Below are 23,181 nucleotides of genomic sequence, written 5' to 3'. Positions count from 1 at the left end.
GAGTAGCTGTTGGAGTTTCAAATAGCTTTTGGATAGCTTTTCCCAAACGTTATATTTTATAGCGTTCAATTTCTGTAAGTAGCGTTCTACTTTCTTTTTTTCCCAATGGAAAAAAAATCTACTTTTTAAGGATAAAAAATTGAGATTAACAAAATATCATATATTCAGGAGCTATTACTTCTCTTCTGCGTGACAGCTATATATTTAATTTGTTTGGAGAGCTATACAACATTATTGAATTTTAATTTTTCATATTTTATTCATTACAGGATGATTTTAGTTTTTATAAAATATATGTATACATTTGAATATTATATTAAGAGTCGCAAAATCCAACTAAAATTTATCAGTTATGAAAGAAAATATTGCATTGTGTTCATAATATAAATATTTCATTTAACCATATAGTAATTAATCATAAAATTATAATTAAAAAATATGTTTTTTCATCATATATAAGCATAACAACTACTTTTACCGAACACTTATATTGTAAATAACTACTTTCACAGCTAAGAGCTAACAACTACTATCCGACAGCTAATAGTTACATACCCAAACAGCTGACGACTACTCTAACAGCCAACAGCTACTTTTGCCGAACATGCGCTTAAGGGTGCGTTCTATTCAACTTATTGGCCCTGAACTTATTGGACCTTATCTGAACTGAACTTATTCAACCTGAACTGAACTTATTGGAACTTATTAAACCTAATTGGACCTGATTCAACTTATTGGACCTGATTGAACCTGATTGGAACTTATTGGACCTTATTGGAACTTATTGACCTTATTGAAACTTATTAGACCTTATTGGCCCTGATTGAAACTTATTAGGCCTTATTGGACCTGATTGAAACTTATTAGACCTTATTGGACCTGATTGAAACTTATTTGACCTTATTAGACAAAAACATTGACCATGAATAACATAAATATTACCACAAACGTAAATACTATCCCTGATCAAAATTTTTTATGGAGTAATAATTATTATAATTCGTCCTTTAAAAAATAATGATTATTAATTATCTCTTATGATTATTAATTTAACAAAAAATTTTACTATTTATATATTTGCCTATACATAACTTTCACCACTAATATATCTAATAGTCTTGTTTTGATTTTATAAAACACTAGTAGAAAAGAGAAAAGTTTAATATGAATAATAAAATAATAGACATAATACAAATAAATAATAAAATAATGTAATTATAATTATTATTGCAAAATATTGTAATTATTATTATTGTTGTTGTTAACCTTAATTATTTGACCATGATTATAATATTATTTAATAGCAATATGAATAATCATATAATAGACAATAATACAAGTATAATAATATACATTCTGGTACTTTAATAAAAAATTCTAATAATAACATAATCAACTAATAGTAATATGAATAATAAAATAATAGACATAATATAAATAAATAATAAAATAATAGACATAATATAAATAAATAATAAAATAATAAACACTAATACAAGTATAATACTATATAATCATTGTGGTACTTTAATTAAAATTATAATAATAACATAATCAGCTAACAGTGATATGAAATTATGAATAACAAAAAAATGGCCAATAATACAAATGTTTATTAAACATTGACTATTTGGACTTTATTGGACCTTAATAGACCTGATTGGAATTTATTGGACCTTATTAGACCTGATTGGAACTTATTGCACTTGATTGAAACCTATTGCACCTAATTGGAACTTATTACCCTTATTAAACCTTATTGCAACTTATCTGAACTTATTGGACCTGAAACTTAATTTTTTAAGTTGAACCGAACGCACCCTAAGTCTACTAGTAGTAGTTGTACAAAAACTGTAACAACGTAAGGTGGCAGTTACGGGATAAGGAAATACAGTAAAAATAACTTTATGGTCAAGATACGTGGCAGTCAAGTATTAAAGCTTTGAAGTCCTTTTTAGCATTGCTTCCTTTACTCACCACACGCTTTGGACAAGCACCGGACGGCGCGGAATTTCCCCGTTACGCACTGTTCATACTTCTTATTACCACATTCTGTTTTTAGTCTCTACTCTCTACTCTCTTTTTTTTGCATCATCTTGTACTACTACTTGCTCTTTTCTCTGCACAACCTTTCTGTCAGAAAAACAATCAATTATGATGATATCTCGTCGTCATTTTGCTTTGAAAACTACATTGTAAACAGTTTTATTTTTAAATATATACTCCCAAGATTTAATAACAATTTTGCCATCAAACCGAAAGATTAATAACAATTTTTTTAAAAAAGTGCTATCAAATTATTTATTTTAATTCAGTCATAATGATATCTTGAGATTATACATTCAAATAAATTTAACAAGATTCTACTAATTTGATGATTGCTTGAATTTGTTTTCTCTTTTGTTTCGGAAAAAAAGCTATCTAGTGGCTAAGTCATAGATGGTTGTTTTGTGGGTGCGTTCTTTTAACCGTATCTATATTTATATGAAATGATTTGATTTTTTTTGGTACATGAGTGAAGTTAGGACACCCTTCTCTCAAGTGAGAACCCTAACAAATCAAGTAATATAAATTTTTGAAGATTAGGATCAGTGGAAGGATCTATGTCAACTAAGACAGTACATCAGAACTATTGTGACCTTTTTTTTTTTAAGAGCTCCGTTACTCGATTGGCTTCCTGAAAAATATGTTTAATGGTATAGAACCTGAAGTGACGAAGCAGATGTCGAATATCTTCACTGAGTGTTTGGATGGCCCAAGGTCAAGCATAGAGCCCTTGTAAAATTCTTATAACTACTTGGTTATCTCCTTCAATGTATAAATCTTGGATTTGTTGTTGGATGGCAAGAAGAAGCCCATTTCGTAACCAGTTTGGACTTAACAAAGCTTATTAGAATTAACTTATAAGAATTTATTAAAACTTATTGGAACTTCAGTTATCTTATCATGAAACTTATTGACAATGTCTACAACTTATCTAAACTTATTTTTTAAAAGTGTAGACAACGTAATTAAACTTGTGTGGTTTACTAGACGACATGACAAAGTAAAGCAGACAAAAGTTTGTACGTGGTGGTTATTATGGAGGAATATGGCTGAGTGGTATTGGTGGGCGGTTGTTATGGAGAGGGGAGGATCGATGGACGAAAATTTTGTGTGGAGGCAAACTGGCAATGGCGTGGATGTTAACATAGCTTCATGTAGAGATCTTATCCACCAGTCTACTATAAGACTATTGCTTATCCAACACAAAAAAGGTTAAAGTACAAGTCTTTGATGGTAAATCAATTATTTGAGTTACAATGATTTGAATGCATGATATGAGTAAAATAATGTATTAATATTCCCTTCCTTCATTAAACTTTATACTTGAACACCAAACTAGTGACATATTTTACTAATGGTGTTAGTGAACTATTATGCACATTTTAGTAATAGACGATTTTCCACCTCATGTCTTGCGTACCATCTTCACAAGATTTTATTAGCAGTTAAGTTAGATGACTCTATAATAAATTAATGACATATATAGATTGGTTAAATTAATTGTTTATAATAAAATCGAGAGTTTAGGGAAGAAGAAAAGAGAAGAAACTAAGGTCGTCACCTATTGTTCTTATCAATAATGCTTCATGTACTCTAATGAAAATTAATAATTGAATTCGTCAAAAAAAAAATTAATTTTAAAGGAATAAGAAAGTATAAGATGAAACTTAATATCAAGATCAAGAGTGAAAGTGAATAATATACATGTAAAATTGACATATTATCAGTCAAAAATCACAATTGCGAGTCATTAACTCGCAAATTGGTAAATTTCGTGTCTTTGCTTCACTATTTGTGCTATTAATCAACAAATGTGACTTATGTGAGATACGCATTAAACCTAAATTACAGGATACATAGACAAATCATTTGATTACCTAATAAATAGCCACAACAGACATGCACATCAGCACATGTATGATGTATGTGATCTATGTGTAACGCTCCATCCACCACGTAGGATATTAGAAAATAATATAATTTAAAGCTCATTATATATATTACTTCAAGATGACGTCACCTAATTATAAATTTAGTATGATACTCTTAAATATTTTGGGTGTTCTGTTGATCAGTTGTTGAATGAGCAAATCTTAACAGATACAGTGTGAATTGAGGTGTGACAAATCTCTTATGATAAGATACAAGAATTTAAGTGTCAAACAACATCAATTTGCGAGGATCATTTATTTATGTGCAAATTGCAATTTAACGCTTGTGGATGGACATGAAGTTGAAGCCTCATATCAAGATGCAAATTACTTGGCAACACGGAAACATTAGCATTTTACGCGTACTTGTATGTGATTGACGTGTGCATGAACGCTTATTATGTTACTAGTTTCATCCTCAACTATAAATTTTATCCATTAAAAAGTACTCCCTCCGTCCCAAAATATAGTTCCCATTTCTATTTTAGGTGTCCCAAAATATAGTTCTCATTTCCATATTTAGTTCCACATTTTTTCGTAATTTGTCTAAAAAAACCGTGTCCCATCATTTATTTTCTCCTTGAAATCTGTTTTTTCCTTTATTTATTCAACCAAAATGTTACAATTAATGCTCTTTCACCAATTATTCTCCACTCTCTCTTTTAAAATCATCTTTTCCCACACAACATTTATTAAATAAACAAAAAATCTTTACTATTCCTCTTAGATTCTACTTGCATAAATTACCGTGAAAAAAGGGAAATGGGAACTATATTTTGGGACGGAGGGAGTATTACCTCTACTCTTTATTATCCTCTTTGTCCCAATTTAGTTGTTACATTTTGATCGTAGGCTCTATTCACGTCATAATTTTGACTATCTTTTACTCCATATACATAAGAAAAAACATAGTCATAATGGATCTTGTTTGATTCGTGCCAATTTGTATTTTCCAAATATATAATTTTATAATTTTTTCATATATGTAACTCAAGATATTGGTGTTTGAAGTTGCATCTCGTAAACTGTGAAAAAGCAAATGTAGCAACTAAATTGGGACGGAGGGAGTAGTTACTGTTTTTTTTTTGCACAAAGTTTTAGGAGAAACAATATTGTGGAACTTAGAAAGAAAGAAAAACTACTGTTTTATGTTAAAGTTGAATATATGTGCATGTGATGGAAGTTAATGGTCTCATTCCAAAAATAGAAATAAAAAGATGGGTAAACTAATAAGGGACACCCCAAAAAAAAATACGGGTAAACTAATAAAGACCGAAGGTAGTATATTTTAAAATATTATTTAAAATATTTATGAATTTCACAAAATTTAGAAAGTTGATAATAAAATGAAATGTACTAAATGTTTTTTTTTTCTTTGAGCGAGTACCTTTTTCTCTTATCTATCACGAAAAGCGTTCAAACTCCCTATTTATTTGTTATTCTGTTTTGACATATACTTCATCTATTCTAAAATAAATGTTATGTTGACTTTTTCACGTAACTTGATAATGTGCTTATTTAATTATTAATATGTTTAATTGTGCACGAGCAAAAGTTAATAGAAAGTTGATATTTTCAAAATATGCGGTGAGAAAAATCTAACAAGGTTCCACTTGACTTCTTTTTCTTTATATGATAGCGAGAAAATAGAGTTAAAGTTAGTTGATGAATAATGTCAATTTAATCAACATAATACTTATTTCATAACCCTCCGTTTCCTAAAGATCTTCCCTCTTTCCGTTCATGGGTGTTTCCAAAAGATCTTGCCTCTTTTGCTTTATTCCTTATTTGGCAAAACAAATTTCTCTATTTACCCTCTCATGTCACTATCATATGGTCCACCATTACATTATTGATTCAATTTTACTCCCTTTCTCTCTCCTACTTTAACCCCTTTTTATTTGTTTATTTATCTTAACCCCTTTCTCTCTCCTACTTTATTCACACCATGCCCCACACAACTTGATTTTCCTTGGTATCTGTAAGAACAGTAAGTGGGAAGATCTTTAGGAAACGGAGGTAGTAATAGAGGAAGTAAATGTTTTATGTGCTAAATTAAAAGCTTACATGGATGAATTGAACCATATTTATTATATATACATATAGAACATTCTTAGAAATCTTCCTTCTTCTTTTAAAAATTGCAACATTTTGACTTCAATACTATTCAAATAACTAGGTTTGACCATACCTATTATTAATATATATTTACTAATTAATTAAACGTTAGTATGTAATATGTCTGATTGTATATAGTGTATATTTTCATAATACCAAAATTTTCACTCTTTTTGGTAGTAGTATATTTAAGATACTAATGGTCAAAGTAATATATTATTACCAAGTGTTAAATTAAAAGTAATGTTGCAATAAACAACAGAGGAAGTACACATTTAGACGAATCCAATAAAATTTCACATGATTGTAACTTTTATTTTCTATAATTATGCCTAATACAGAGAAAAATGTTTACTTCAAAAGTCAAATTGGACTAATTAACTAGAAAAATAAATTTAATGTTAATGTTGTTCTAGATGAAACATCAACATGTTTACTCAATGGAGTGGAAAAGTTAACAGAGAACGGTTCTCTAAATAGCATCATTCAAATAAAAACCGCTATTCAGAGTAACCGATGGGCCTACAAGCTATATGGAACAACTTGTGGGCGTAGGGGAAATACCAGCAATAAATACACTTAAAACATGAGTTGGACAATCAGCAATCAACAAATATATCCATTATTAGCTAGCTAGAAGCTTTTCAGTTATACACTTTAATTGAGTAATAATATTTCTAATTACAAACATAAGATTACACAAATTAAGCAAAAGATGAGTCCTTTTCAACACATATATATCAGGGATCCACATATCAGAAATTAAAATCTTATGAATGAGTATTGCATCTTTTGCCCTCTACGCAGCTTAAAACACGCAGCCAAGGGATGGTATAGGCCCTAAAGGACACGTTCCACCCTCTCCCTATTATACTTTCCTTTGAGAAAAACCACTGAATTGAAAGGAGGAAAAGAGAAGTAAGAAAAGAGAATAGTAATGTAACAGTCTTAGCTAACAAACCATACCAACAACATTACTATTAAATTTCAAAAGTTAAAGGTAACTATGACATATTCCAATTTTTTGCTTGTTATGGTAATTAATTGGTATATTATTACTTTAGAAATATATGATGGAATATTATGAAGATATATGCCCTCCCTCTAAAACTTTTTCCATGTGATCTTTCTTTTAAATTCACAATCTTCAGGATACAATTGTAATCTAAAGGCTACATATATGATATTATTAAATGCTGATATTTAAACATTATACCTTAAATCAATTTTAACAAAGAGTACGTTTTGAGTGTAACATGTTATAACATACTTCAACAAGAATGACATGAACTATACAAATAAGAACATGAATTTCATGTCATTTTTACAAAAGAAGCGTTGATTTTAGGTTGTTGCACTTTCACCACAAAGTATGGTATAACATTTACACCAAAGAATCTGTGCTTAACAAATTCTCATATGAATTTATTATTTCTTATATATATGGATAAAATAATATGGTTCAAATTGATATTTTTGGCTTTGACAAAAACAAACGGGTAAATCTTATAGGATCAAGTGAGGTGGTACATCAAAACTCAAAAATACCCTTTTTTTTCTCTCTCCCCTCTCTCCTCTCTACTTTCAAAAACCCTATTAGCCTCCATTGTTGATTTTTAAAGGGGCTTCCATCGGTTTTTACCGTTGGAAAGCCCCCACCTTTGCTTTTTTATTTGTTTTTAGGTTTCCAGTAACGATTTCTCCCTCGAAAGACAGGGTTTTCGATCTCCTTCGTAAGAAAATGTTTTTCGATCTCCTTCGAAAGACAAGGTTTTTCGACCTCCTTCGAAAGACAGGGGTTTTCTCCACTTTTAGAGGGGGAATTTCTACAGGTTACAATCCGGGATACTAGATCTAATGGATTACATGCCGTGAAATTATTTTGTTGGTGAAGAATTATGCGGGATCACAAAGGTTATCAATTTTTCGAATACAGTCAGATGAATCCGACGGAAATCATTCTCACGACTACAAGGGATCGTCAGATTGTCTCTAAAACAAGGTTGTATTTTCCAGCGATATAAGCGGGAGATGTTCCACATTGCAAGATTTGTTTGACGATCGTAGTTTTTATGAAGGAAATTTTTGTTTGATTCAACTTATGTATTTGTTTGATTCGATTGCTTATGTAGATGTCGTATGACTTTTTATTAATGAATTAATTTTACTATTCAAAAAAAAAAAAAGTGAGGTGGTACATCTATATTTAATTTTTTTCTAGTAACATAAATTAACGATAGTCTCCAACTATCTGACACTGAAATAACGCAAAAAATATCCACTCTCTACCCTACCAACTTATAATACATTAAAAAAGGATTCTCTATGTTATCAAAATAAATACAACACTGTCACACTTATTGATACTATATATACTCCCTCCGTCTATAATATTTACAATTTTGTAACACGCAAATTAAGAAAATAATATAAATCAAACATATATATAAAAGCTTAGAACTAAAAGCTTGATCACAAGTATTACAAAACGAGTGTGTCTATACTACAACATGATGAAATGGTTTAATATATAAGAAATTCACGAGTTGAAGAAGGCACAAGTATAAAGAAAAAGAGAATAATAAGTTGAGAGAGACTTCAACTAAGAGAGAGAAAGATCAACAAGGATAGAGAGAGAGTGTAGTGCGGTGCTTTGAGTTAAGCTAAGCTAGGACTTATCTCATGTTTGCTTCACGTAAGCAGCTTAATGTGTCTTTGCTTTTTCGCGTGGCTTTAAAGATTTGTTCTCCTCATCCTTCTTCTTCATCTTCATCTTCTTCTTCTTCATATACTTAAGCATTATTTCATTTCTCACAACCCAAAAAAAAAAAAAAAACATAAAAAAAATCATCAAATACATCCCTAAAAAACAAACCAACCCAATAAAACACTCACCTACTTTTACCCCTTACTCTCTTATATCAACCTTCTCATTTGCTCCACCAAAAAAAAAAAAAATATCACCCTATAAAAAAAAAATCATATAACAACCCTAAGAAAAAAAAATCCAAAAAAAAAATAAAAAATTTGAGGGTGTTGGTGAAGTGATCATAATGAGTTGTGCAAACCCGGGAAGTAGCGGTGGCGGAAGCGGCGGAGGAGGAGGAGGAGGAAGTGGTTGTGGAGGCGGTAGCGGCGGGCCGTGTGGGGCTTGTAAATTTTTGCGTAGGAAATGTGTTGTTGGGTGTATATTTGCACCTTATTTTGATTCAGAGCAAGGTGCTGCACATTTTGCAGCGGTGCATAAGGTTTTTGGAGCTAGTAATGTGTCAAAGTTGTTGCTTCATATACCAGTGCATAAAAGACTTGATGCTGTTGTTACTATTTGTTATGAGGCTCAAGCTAGGCTTCGTGACCCCGTTTATGGTTGTGTTGCTCATATATTTGCTCTTCAACAACAGGTATTATTATTACTATTTACTAATTATACAAATTCAAATACAACTTTGTGCATTGATTCTTAAAAAAATTTAAAAGATTTGTGGCATATCTTATTTGGGGAGAGTTTAATTTTTTACAACTTTATATAATTGGTTGAAATTCAAGTTTTTCTTGATTTTTTTTTTTATGGATTTTGGTCATGTGTACATAAGTATGTACTTATGTGTCTTGATGGCTTAATTCTTAGTTTATATGGATCTTAATTCATTATTTATGAAGCCCCTTTTGAATTGATGTGATTAATTGACCTTGTAATAACCTATAAATATTAATTAGTTTAGATGGTAAAATCTTGTGAGGTGATGTTTATAGAAAATATTCGAATTTATCTTATAAATTAGTTCCATTTACAACTTACTATGGGACAAAAAATCTTGATTGCATGTAATAATGTTCTGTTATCAAGAGAAAAATGTGGTGTTCTACTTCATCTTGATTCCTTTAAAAAAAAGAAGTTTGTTACAAGTTTGAAGAATTGAGATTAAGAGTAACAAAATTAAGATGTTCTAATGATTGTTCTTTTTTCTTCATTCATTCAAACAATAGGATTAATATAGAAACAAGAATTTTAATTTTATCATCATTATTTTAAATCTATTGTCCTTGTTCTTTCAAGTTGATACATAGACCACATTTTATTTAATTTCATCTAATATCTTCAAATTAAATGCAAATTTAATTGGATATATCTTAATATAGGTATATGTATTGAATTAGGAAAATGCACATAGGAGAAGACTGCTTATATGCTCTTATTTCATCATCATCATTATATGCATCAAGCATGTAGGTGTTCTAGTACATAGTGCCCTTATTAAATGAAGAATAAACTAGACTAAGTAACTTCTAAGCAATCTATATAGCAAGTTGATATTATGTTTAATGCAACAATATATTCAGTTTACTAGTTAACATTGACAATTAATAGAATCATTAACAGAAGAATTAACCTTAGAAGGAAATAATTTGTACTACTACATTGTTCATGTACATCCAAAAAATTTACAATTATGGTCATCCTAATTAATGTTTGTTAAAATGGTTGTCCCACTAAGTTAAACTTTCTATAAAGAGAGAAAGTTTGTATCCTTCAAGAATGTTTCTAGTGGAGAAATTAGACCAGAATTGTCCTAGAGTTTTTTTCTTGTTACAATAACTTTGCTTAACTAGTGACAATAAAATTACATAAAAATCAACTTTTTTTTTGGTTTCACATTATTTTTCGTTTTCCAAATACTCCTATAGTAAGTATTACAGGACAATATATAACAACAGCAACAATGTTAATTATTTACAGGCAAATAAAAATTATCAAACGTTCTTAGTCTTCTTGTTTGACAATTAGAGTTTTGGAGCAAAAAGAAAATTTTGGACCATTTTTAGAGTTTAAACTAGTCAAAAACTCTATAAAAGGTGTTTGATAAAAGAGAGTTTTACTTTATTCAAAATGGTGGAAATAAATAAATAAACAACAAAGAAACTAAGATAGAGTGGAGGTGAATTCCGAACAAGTTCGAGCACAATCCTTCGCCAAAGTGTGCGCAAAAGAGAGTTTTAGAGAGAGTTTTGGAATAAAAACTCTCAAAATAAAAAAGCTCGTATTTGGAGGATTAAATGAAAATATGTTCGATAACTTTTTTGCCTCTAATTATAATATACACATATGTATTAAAAAATGTTTAAAAATATCATTTTTCACAAACAAATGACAATAAACTTTAAGCAATCAATTATTACCAAATACATTTGTAATTGAACAAAATGCTAACTCTAACAACGAAATCTAAACTCAAACAGCTTTAAACTCGATCTTTGCCAAACATGGGCTATATTTAAGGGGAATGTGAGAGGATAACATTATCGGCTAGTTTATATTAGTACTCCTAACATGAACTAAGAAGATAGGAAGATAGGGAGAAGGGAATAATAATGATTGTGCAATTGTGCCAAGGGGAAACAAGTCTTCAAATGCGTTACTGAAATTGAGGATACATTTGGATTGCCATAAAACAAAGAAAAATACTTTGGTTGGAAGATCGAAACTGCAGCTAGCATTAGTAATATTTGTCTGGTATTGTGGTGTTAAAGGTTGGTTAGCCATTTTTTTTGTGCTACGTGAATTTAGCAGGTATTAGGGAATTGGTCGGTTTCTCCTTTCCTCAATGTTTTTCTCTAACAAAGAACGAAATTCCTCTAATTTTTACAATTCCTTTTATCAATACAATTCGTGTCCTATCCAATTTTTAGTCAGACTATTAGCTTTTTCTATAATTTATATTAATTCTTAAGTACTTTCATATAAGTATTAACTCATTTGAAGTTTTTATGTATAGCTTTTTTCATTGAATTATAATCTATTTCTTGTAACTATTAATACATATTGTTTAGCTAATACTAACTTTATTTTTCTATAATCAAGTCTTCTACCCACTTTTATTTTACACAATATCTAATACATACTTTGATCGTTAATAATAATAATAATAATGAAAATTTGACATCATGAAAATACAAAAATTAAATGCACCTAACAAAATATCACATGGTATTTTTTTTTTCTTATTAACTTTTTCACATGGTGTAGATTATAAAAGATAGTTCAAAATTTATAAGTTTTTCCATTTATATAGTACTAAACGGGTATGTATTTAGAAAAACAAAGAAAGTATCGGTCTATCAAAATTAATTAGACAGTCAAACAAATGATCAGATGATTTCCTACATAAATTTACGCGATTCATAACTATTATAGTTTTATTTTATTATATCTTTTTTGGGTTTGCTGAGAAAAGAGTTAACTTTTGCCCTTGTTTAATTTATGTATCCCCAATTTCAATTTTTGATATTTGTTGGTTTACCAATCATCCCCCACATGCTTCATGAATGGTAAGTATGTAGGGACACGTATATACTTTTGACTTCTAACTGAAATTTTCATCCCCATTTTCTTGGTCTTGAGTATGCACTAAGGTAAGTAGTTACCTTGAATCTATAAAAATCTAATTTTGTAATTGTATTTGATTTTATCAAGTTAATGGGATATGGTCTCGTACGTTGTTCTTTTATATATATTATGTGCATTGTTTTCAAGAAGAGGACGATCCATATGTTTATGGGATCGGAGTACCATGTTAGTGTGTCCATGCATCAAGCTTAAGATAAAAAATATATAGATTTTCTGCGAAGTAACTGAGAAAGAGATTGAAAACATAACATCATGTAATCATATGATTAACTTGTAAGCATACTCTTCTGTAGTATTTTTGAGAAGATACAATTAACTTGGAAGCATACTCCATGTTTTTTCCAATAGGTTATTTTCACCTGTTTCATAAACTTATTACTTGTCCTTGTTTAAATTAGACTGTACTAGATCGCGTCAATTATTTACTTTCGTTTACTTGCTATCAACTACAGTCTACACCTTTCATTTTGACTTGGATACTTGCTAATGAATAACTTTTATCATTAATATCTCTATTTATGCATTGATTAAAAATACATAAAATGTTTATATTTTGAAAATATACGTTGAGACAAATTCAACAATAATTTGTATGTTAACATTGCATTTTATACTTATGTAGAGAAATATGGTCAAAATAGAGTATTATAAATAGCGCAAAAGTCAATATGGAGTATCTATTTAAAATACATAGGGAGCAAATAACTTCCATAATAGTCAATTTATGTATTAAAAACTTTGAATAATACAAACTAACAAGACTTTACATTAATATATGTATATAATTGTCCAAAAACAATTTGAGTATAAAGAATAAGAAAAGATAAGGAGGTAATATGAGTCTCACATCATGTGCATTCTTGTTAGTAGCTAGTTATAAGCGTACTTGCCTCGTTTAAATATTCTTATGTGATTGAAAGTTATTGTGATATATAGTCTGAACTCTCGCATGTATTTCCGAACTTTCTAAAAGTATTATACATGACTCTTATCTCTTTTATATATGAAGAATTATGGTTTTACTAAGTTTTGTTATATAATTGTTTTCTCAAATCATATTCAAGGTTGTAAATTTACAAGCGGAGCTCACATACTTGCAAGCACATCTAGCAACCCTAGAGGTTCCAACACCGCCGCCTCCACCACCACAACCGCTAATGCCACCACCACAACTATCAATCGCCGACCTCCCATCGGCATCCACGGTGCCTGCCACCTATGACCTATCCTCTCTTTTTGACCCAATGGTCCAACCATTATGGGCCATGCATCAACAACAACAACAACAACAACGAGGTCCAATGGACCAACGCCTATTTGGATCAACTGATAGAGGCCCAACCATTGGATCTGGAGGGGGTGATCTACAAGCAGTGGCACGTGAGCTACTCCATAGACATGGATCACCAACTATTGGGCACATGCATGATCCATCACCTTCATCATCCATGTCTAAATGAGAGTATTTGACTCCGATTAACAAGTACTTGACCCGAAACATTTTGAGATAATATATGCTCAGATTAGGAAATTTGGGTTTACATCAGTACAATTTGGATAACTGATCTACCCTTTGTCGTAATTATTATTGTTATTATTATTATTATTTTTTCCTTAATCTTTTCCTTTGTCTAATGGAATTTTATGTTATATATAAACGCTAGAAAGAAAAGGTCAGATTTTCGTTAATTAATAACATAATATAGGTATACTATTATAATCTAGTACGTACATCTTAATACTGTGCAAGTCTCCCTTCTCCGAGTAATTTGGTTTGCGTACGTATTGAACTTACTGATTTGATTTAGTATTGCTACAACAATTAGCGGAAAATCAAGGATATCTTGGCTTACTGGTTAAAATTGAGGTGTTGTAAACGACAGGTCACAAGTTCGAATCTTCCCCCTTCTTTATGCTACCTTCGTGATTCATATGGATAAAAAAAAAAACAATTAGCATGTGGAAATAGTGGTAGCTAGTAAGGTCTAATATGACTTCGTATTAACGATTAAGGTAACTTTTGCAATATTATTTACTGTATTAGTGGCCTTTTATATATATCATAGATGAGTTTTGTGTGAAACAGTCTTATCTAATAATTACTTCACTTTGTATCAAAGGTATTGTCCACCTTGTAAAGCACTTGAGGTTGAGAGTTTAAAACTCATCCCTACTAAGTAGGAGTTGATTAAGACACTAATCGTGCTTTATTCCCAAATATTCATATGTAGACTTGGCTAATTAAATTGATCAATTTGACATGAAAATCAATTTAATTAAATCGACCATGAAAACCTAAGGTTAATCTAGAACTTAAAATGAACTAAATCCAACCTAAATTAACCAAACCTAGAAACATCGATTCATACTAGAAATTTAAAAAAATGTGATTTAAATCGAGAATTCAAGTGTTTAATCAACATAACATTGATCTAAACCTAACATTGACATGCCTTGGTTGAAAATAGTATACCTAAATCAAAATGGAAACAAAATGAGTAGAACAATCTCGACCATAAATGATGCGATAATGTAAATAACCTGACTGTCACGTCTGAGCTCACTTGAGGAGATATGGCGAATTCCTCATATGTATTCCACAAAATTTGATCCCTACACCTCAGTGATACTAGATGTGAAGTGATGTTACTCTACCATCTCAAGTTTCTCAACCTCAACGTATTGCATATTATAATTGCATGAATTGGAAACACAATTTCGAACATTGTATTATCTCCTTCTGTTCACTTTCGAAATTACATCCCGCTTTCTTGGTTTGGTATAAAAGCCCAACACCCATAACTCTTGTGTACACTTTTCCTTTCTCTAAATAAACGAGACGGCCCAGCTAAATGAGTTTTGGTTTTCGCCTACTTTGTCTTGGTCTCTTGGACACTAACTTTAGGCATCGTTTTGTTCGAAATGTAGCTTTTTCCCCTTTCTTATGTTGACTTACGGTCCATCAAATTAAAATTAGAGGTTTTATTTAGCACTCTTCTTTTATCTTAATATTTCATACGTTTCATAATAGACCTTTGACATTCGATATCTTCAGTTCTTTATTAATGAAAATATATAAAAAGTTAAAATTATGAAACTACATGTTGAGGTAAATCTAACAAAATCTCACATGAGTATGCTTTTTTATATCTATTAATGATAATATTTGGTCATATACAATTGACCGTCATTGCAAGTCCTAACGCTCATTTTTATTTTTAAGAGTGAATGTCATTTGATTTAGTTAGTAAGGTACTATAGAGGTGGCACCCAAGATCGAACTCGTCTACATTATTGCGCCTTTTCGCTCTCTAACACCAAAAATACTTATTATAAGAGAATGTTACACGACCGTTTATATATAGATCTACCATTAACATTCTTTCAGTTATTTTACTCACGTTGTGTATGGATATTTGATTTCAAAATGTTAATACGTCAACTAAACTTTTAGTGAAGATATCAACTAAGTGCAACTTAATTAGTATGAATATATGTATAGGGGAAAGCTCTTGTGAGAATACCTCTTTCATGTGGGAACACTTTTTTATGTGAGAATATATCCTATGTTATATAAATAATTGATATGTTCTAAATCTCCTCTTCTTCTAAAAAAGACTACATTAAAATTTCAAACTCAAATTCAACCAAGTTCTTCACAAATTTTACTACATTCTTCATTAAATAATCAGAAACTCAATTTATTTAGCTCCATTCCTTAGCTACGAATTTATTTCGTTTATCTCTCTTATAGAGAAGACTAATTCTCTCTCCTCAAGAATATCCATTTTCTTTACTCAAGTAGTCGTTGAAGGCTTGAAGCTCCAAGTTCAACTTCAGTCAAATTCTAAATTATTCATAAAAGATTTCACTTATTTAGAATGAATTCATGTTTGTTCTTTTTTCTCAAGATGACCATTTTCATATTTCACTACTCAAGAATACCCATTCTCTCTCCTCAGATAAACTCCACCAAATTGAAGATAAAATCAACAAAGTTCATCATATATAAATAAACAAATTTACATGAATTCAATAAGTGTTCTTACCAAGTTTAACGAAAAGTTGGATTTATTTAGGTTGAATTTCATGTTCAAAAATTTTGTATTTCATATTCTAGATTGTGCTATTTCATGTTCTAAACTTTGGAAATTTATGCTCTAAAAATCATAGAGATGTTCTATAAGTTATTGTTCTAAAAAGTGTTACATATGTTCTAAAAAGTGTTAAACATGTTCTAAAAACAAAATGTTAAGTATGTTCTAAAAAATATTGCATATCTTTTAAAAAGTATTGCGTGTGTTCTAAACATAAATATGTTCTCACATAAATAACCATATTCACCGAATCTTGACCATATATATACATACATATATATATACATGCATACATATATATGCATACATATATATATAATGAACAATAAGTTCACTAATGCACATGTTGCGAGACATGAAAACTAAGCTTATATGTTCCGCTACGAATTGTGTTCAAGTTGTAATAGAATCGCTAGTTATTAGGTCTGGGCAAAGTCCCTTGTTATTAATCTATTTATCTATTCAAATATATTAAACGACGTGCGAAAACAAGAAATTGTGTCACGTGGCGCTTTTCCTAGGGAGTTTTTAGTTCATGTAATCCATGTACAATAAAAAAAATTAAGAAATTGCATAGTATAGGGTTTGATCTCGAGACCTCAAGTACATATATACTAAAGTCTTAACCACTAGGCTAAGTTATATTTAGTGTTATTATCATAAAGTATTATATTAATAAATGAAATTTTTTCTTATCCGGGGTATAGCCCGGGCCTAATAACTAGTTTTCATGTTAAAAGAGAGCATCTAATGTTGCATAGTTCATTGGTTAAAACTTTACTATATTAACTGGAGGTCATGTGGTCAAATCTTGTATGAACATATTTCTAATTTTTAATGTATTTTGATGACATGGAACGAAATAATTAAAGATACAGTACCACATGGCGTATAGTTTTATTTGAGAATAACGCCTTTTAATATATTTGTATAGATTGTTATTAGGCGTGATGCAAAACCATCCCTACATAAGATAGTGACTTGTTAACGTACAATGTACAAATAAATACAATGATACATAACACGGTGTTATGTACCATGTATTCCAAGTACAAAATGGGGAAAAAAAAATCCGATGAGAGAGAAAGACCGAGAAAACCAGAAGGCGAAAAAGAAAGCGAAAACCAAAACCATTGAAACCGTAGAAAACCAGTATCATAATTCAGCCCAAAGCCGTACATTAAATCCCCCATCTCAATGCTCCAAATTACAGGCGAGTAGTCTCTTCGTTATCTGCGCATGGATGAGTATCCTACCTCTAGTTATTTGTTGCTTTTCTGATAAAGTATTGTACCCTTCCAATTTAGCCCCAATTCAATTTGAAGACTTCTCTGCCATAACTAGACCTAGTAAATCATTACAATTTCAATAGTTCCTCCCTAAAGCAGATTCTAGAGCTACTCAAGGCTATAATTCAAAGCAGAGTTTACTTGCTTGGCGTATTAGATATAAAATTCTCCAATTTGGTCTCAATCCAGCTGGTGATTCTAGGGTTTTGGGTTTCAGAGCATTAAATGCTAATCCTCATTTTCTCTCTAAAGTTGAGTTGGTTAATCAAAAGTGGGTAAGAGTGACTGTTCAGAGGTGTAATCCGGCGCATGGTGAAGCTTATTTTTTTATTTTCTGCTCAATCAGTTCTTCAAGAAGGTATAATTTCATCTGTCAGTGCATTAAATGTGATAGAACTTCTCCCTATAGAAATTTTACTGGTCTTCTATCATACCCCCTCCTTGGTGAAGGATTATTTCGTCTATAAAAGGAGAGTTATGGTGAGTTATTACAACACACCAAAAATCTCCTTTATTTATAATTGTGTTATTCCTACTTGTTTCTTGCAAATTAATATGAGTACCCCTCCCTCTTTTAAGAATGCTTTGCTTGGTAGCCCTAAACCTATAAATAATTTGCCTTCTATTGGTTCTTTGATGTCAACCTTAGTCCAGTAAGTGAGTCTGCTGGTATGAGTCCTGTTCAATTGAATGTTGCTGCCACTCCCTTAGATTTGTCTTCCCCTTCTGTGCAAGACCCCCCTTCTTTCACAGAATCTTGTGTCCTCGATGACCTCCCTCAGGTTCAAAAGGATATCTCTGAGTTATCAAAGTCTTATTTATTAGCTAAAATGCTGTCAGCTCCTTTAGACATTCGCACTATAATTTCTCGTACTAAAGCTGATTGGAGGGTTGTGAAAGGGGATGTGGATTATTTGGAGATGGGAAATGGGTGGATTCTCCTGAGATTTGCCAATCCCCAGGACCTTGCTCTGGTTTGGAGTGAACGTCCATGGCATATCCAGGGGGACCTGCTTGTTCTCCAACCTTGGAAACCATCTTTTGACCCATACCTTGAGGAAATCAGGTGGGTGGATCTTTGGGTGAGAATCCCTCGATTACCCATTGAGCTTCTTAATTTTGATTCAATTGCTAATATGTTGGCTGCTAATGATATTGGAGCTTTGATCAAACTTGATCAAAGGTCCCTGTTAAGAAACAAAATCAGGTTTGCTCGTGCTTGTGTCCGGGTAGATATTCAAGGTCCTCTCTTGGAATTTGTTGAAGTTAGTAGGAGTGGTGATCTTGTGAATGGCTATGTTATTTGATACGAAGACTTCTCCTCAGGTTGCTCCTTTTGTGGTGAGATTGCTCATTTAATTGATGTTTGCCCATTGCTGAATTCCCCTAAAAAAGATCTTACTATTCAACTCTTGAAGAACCCTAAACAACATACTCTCTATAAAACTCTTGCTATGGCTGCTGGGCAAGTCCCTAACAACACCACTGCTGAGCCAGCAAGAGTGGTGTGTGTTAAGCCTAAGCACCTTAGCAAGAAGCCAGTTGCTGCTCCTGTTAAAGCTAAAAATGTGTTGCCTTTTAATGCTTCTGGTATCCCCCCCTTCCTTTTGGGAAGAACTCTAATCATGGTATAGTGATTAAAGAATCTGTTGGTCATGCTTCTAAAGTGTCCCCCCCTCCTGTGTATGGGAAAGGGAAAGGTAAGCTTGTGGTGTCTGAACCATTTGTCTCCAGTGATTCCTCTGATGATGAGGCTTTATTCTTAGACACTCATGTCTCTTCTCCTATTATTGCTGCTGTTTGTACTATGGAGGGCTCCATAGATGTGGGAGTGCCCCCCTCACTGCCTCTGTCTTCTATGCATACAAATATTCCTTCCCACAATGATGATGAGTCTCAGATACTTCACTTGGTCAAGGGGACCAACCAGGTAAGTTTTAACCCTGATGACAATCTGGAAAATGAGAACACTTTTCTTCTGGATGATGTGCAATCGGATGAGCTGGGTGAGCTAAATGCTTTTGCGGAAAATTCCTTTCATTCAATTCAGTCAGATAGCTCTATTGTGAGGCAGATTTCAGCATATGGGGATGGATCCTTCCTTCCCTGTGGAGCTCTCCTCTCATTCTGGTTCAGCAAAACGGAGAATTGAAGACAACGAGTGTGATGACGATGCCTCTTCAGCCCTGAAGAGGAACTAACCCCAGCCCCTTTTTATTTTAGACATGGTGTTATTTTTTAGCAAAATTTGTGTGATGTGAGCTGTATTGTAATTATCCATGTCAATAGGTTTTTGGAATATCCCGTGGTGGAGTAAGAAAAAATGCATTAGAAGAGTCAAGGGACTTTTGTGTTAGTAACAACATTAATATCTTAATGTTGTGTGAGGTTAAATCTCAGATCCCTCCCTCCCAAGCAACTGCCAGTAAGGTTGGTTTTCAATATTTTGATTCAAGTCCTACGCTTGGGTTTGGATGGGGTATCTGGATCTTTTGGAAGAATTGTAATAAATATCCCTTCTCATTATCAGTTATTTATAAGTCATTGCGGTTTTTAGCGTGTGAAATTAGCCTTTTAAATTTAAATATCCAGTATATTGCCATATTCATTTATGCTCCAGCAAGAAAGGAATGGAAACTAGAATTCTGGAAAGAATTAATTGATTATGTAAATTCATTATCCCTCCCTTTTATAATCTTAGGCGACTTTAATGAAATTTCGGATGTATCGGATAAGATGGGAGGAGCCCAATATAATTCCTCCAGGTCGTTAGTGATGCAGAATTTGCTTAGTAGTGTTCCATGCATTGAAATAGCCTTTATTGGCCAAAGATTCACTTGGAGAAAGAAAAAAGCAGGCCCTAATAATATTCTTGAACGTCTGGATAGAGGAGTAGCAAGTTCCTCTTGGCTTGGAATTTTTCCACAAGCCAAAGTTAAACATCATATTTTCACCTCCTCTGATCATTGTCAGATGTCCTTAGAGTATCTACCTAAGGAAAATTGTAAAGCCCCACCCTTTAGATTTGAGAAAATGTGGTGTTCACGGAACGAAGGATTATGATGTGCTTGTTAAAAAGACTTGGAGTCGAAGATTCAATGGATCTCATATGTATAACCTAACTCAAAAGTGTAAGCTATTAAAAACCAATTATAAGAATTGGAATAAAACCCAGTTTGGTAACATTTTCCGTCAAATGCGGCAGGTGGATAGTAAACTTCTTGAAATCCAATCTCTCCTAATTATACACCCTGAAGATGAGAGCCTCCAATCTAAACAAGACATCTTTTTAATGAAGAAAAAAACTAATGGAGTATAACCTTGAGTACTGGAAACAAAAAAGTAAAGCTAATTATATGCTTCTAGGTGATACCAACTCAAAATTCTATCACACTCATGCAACGATAAGGCGGAATCGTAACCAAATAAAAGAGTTTGTAACGGCAAATTCGCAAATTATCTCTCAGCCTTCTTTAATAGCACATGAAATCACTAAGGCATTCAAGGAGCGTTTTATTTCTAATTCTAGTTGCCACTTTGATACGCATGAGGATTTTCACCTCATCTCTCCTATTGTTTCAAGTGAAGATAATAATTTTTTAATAGCAACTGTTAGTGTAACACCCCTCTGGGGACCACGAGCCCACTAGTAGATATTGTCCTCTAAAAGGCCATCCCACATCGGAAGTTGAGGAAAACAAAGCCTTCTTTATATAGAGGTGGATACCTCAACCTAGTAGAGACCTTTTGGGTGGGCCGTTCCCACTCCAAAGCAAAACCTTGCGGGCTAGGGCCCAGAGAGGACAATATCTACTAGTGGGCTCGTGGTCCCCAGAGGGTGGGGAAAGGGAGTAAAAGCCATCCCACATCGGAAGTTGAGGAGAACAAAGCCTTCTTTATATAGAGGTGGATACCTCAACCTAGTAGAGGCCTTTTGGGTGGGCCGTTCCCACTCCAAAGCAAAACCTTGCGGGCTAGGGCCCAGAGAGGACAATATCTACTAGTGGGCTCGTGGTCCCCAGAGGGGTGTTACAAGTGGTATCAGAGCCAGGGCCCGATTCGATGTTCTGTCGTGCCTTCGAGGACGCAGACACCCTTTAAGGGGGTGGGGAAAGGGAGTAAAAGCCATCCCACATCGGAAGTTGAGGAGAACAAAGCCTTCTTTATATAGAGGTGGATACCTCAACCTAGTAGAGGCCTTTTGGGTGGGCCGTTCCCACTCCAAAGCAAAACCTTGCGGGCTAGGGCCCAGAGAGGACAATATCTACTAGTGGGCTCGTGGTCCCCAGAGGGGTGTTACAGTTAGTAGGGAAGAAATAAGAGAAGCTGTGTTTGACCTTGCTCCGGATAAGTCTCCTAGCCCTGATGGTTTTCCTCCTTTCTTCTTTCAAAAATATTGGGTGTTAGTAGGTAATTCAGTATGCCGGGCAGTCCAAGCTTTGTTCCATTCAGGGCACATGCTTAAGGAAATTAATCATACATTTCTTGCGCTCATTCCTAAAATTGATAATCCCTCTACATCCAACCATTTTCGACCAATAAGCCTCTGTACTACGATTTATAAAGTTATATCCAAAGTTCTTTCTAATCGGCTTAAAGTTATTCTGGGGAAGATTATTCACCCTCTTCAAGGAGCTTTTGTTCCAGAGAGATTGATCCAGGATAATATTCTTATTGCCCATGAGGTCTTTCACTCTTTTCGGAATAAATCAGGTAGAGAAGGCTGGATAGCAATTAAACTGGATATGGAAAAAGCCTATGATCGATTGGAGTGGGGCTACATTTTAGCAACGCTAGACAAACTAGGTTTTAGCCCAGTTTGGATAAATTGGATTCGGAGTTGCATTACGTCAACGTCTTTTTCAGTTCTTGTTAATGGTATTCCGGGTGACCGATTTTTTCCCTCAAGGGGGATCCGTCAAGGTGACCATCTTTCTCCGTACCTCTTTATCCTTTGTGCGGAATTACTTGCACGTGAACTTTCTCAGGCTAGTAATTGTCCAGAGAAATTAATAGGGGTGTCGCTTGGTAGATCTAAGGTGAGGATCCCATTCCTCACTTTTGCGGATGACACGATGATCTTTGCTAAAGCTACAGATAGTAGCTATATGAAAATTCGCCAAATTTTGGACAAATATTGTTCCATGTCTGGTCAGCTCGTAAATTACCACAAATATGCCTTTCAATGTTCCTCCAATGTTTCTGATAATAGTAAAGCAAATTTTGCTTCTATTCTTGGAATGACAGAGACTCAATCAATGGGAGATTATTTAGGTTGCCCAATCATAGTATCA

At 32.6% G+C, this 23,181-nt stretch overlaps 1 protein-coding gene across 1 annotated transcript; it reads left to right on the top strand.

Annotated features, from left to right (window-relative positions):
* The first annotated feature begins 8,011 nt into the window (after window positions 1–8,011).
* On the top strand, window positions 8,012–14,225 carry LOC104905421 (LOB domain-containing protein 18). Its single transcript, XM_010693967.4, has 2 exons — window positions 8,012–9,496; window positions 13,566–14,225. Exons 1-2 carry the CDS (start codon window positions 9,149–9,151, stop codon window positions 13,959–13,961), a joined length of 744 nt encoding a protein of 247 aa, XP_010692269.2. The 5' UTR covers window positions 8,012–9,148; the 3' UTR covers window positions 13,962–14,225.
* Window positions 14,226–23,181: the final 8,956 nt, after the last annotated feature.

The sequence above is a fragment of the Beta vulgaris genome, chromosome 1, assembly GCF_026745355.1.
Source record: "Beta vulgaris subsp. vulgaris cultivar EL10 chromosome 1, EL10.2, whole genome shotgun sequence".
Lineage (NCBI taxonomy): Eukaryota > Viridiplantae > Streptophyta > Magnoliopsida > Caryophyllales > Amaranthaceae > Beta > Beta vulgaris.
Note: the sequence above shows the minus strand (reverse complement) of the source record. Positions and strands in the feature narration are given on the sequence as shown.

What these genes read in the sequence shown, in the direction of transcription:
- LOC104905421 (XM_010693967.4), top strand. Translation starts at nt 9,149, where the DNA reads ATGAGTTGTGCAAACCCGGGAAGTAGCGGTGGCGGAAGCGGCGGAGGA. An exon ending in TATTTGCTCTTCAACAACAG is followed by an intron (nt 9,497 to 13,565) that starts GTATTATTATTA and finishes ATCATATTCAAG; the next exon opens with GTTGTAAATTTACAAGCGGA.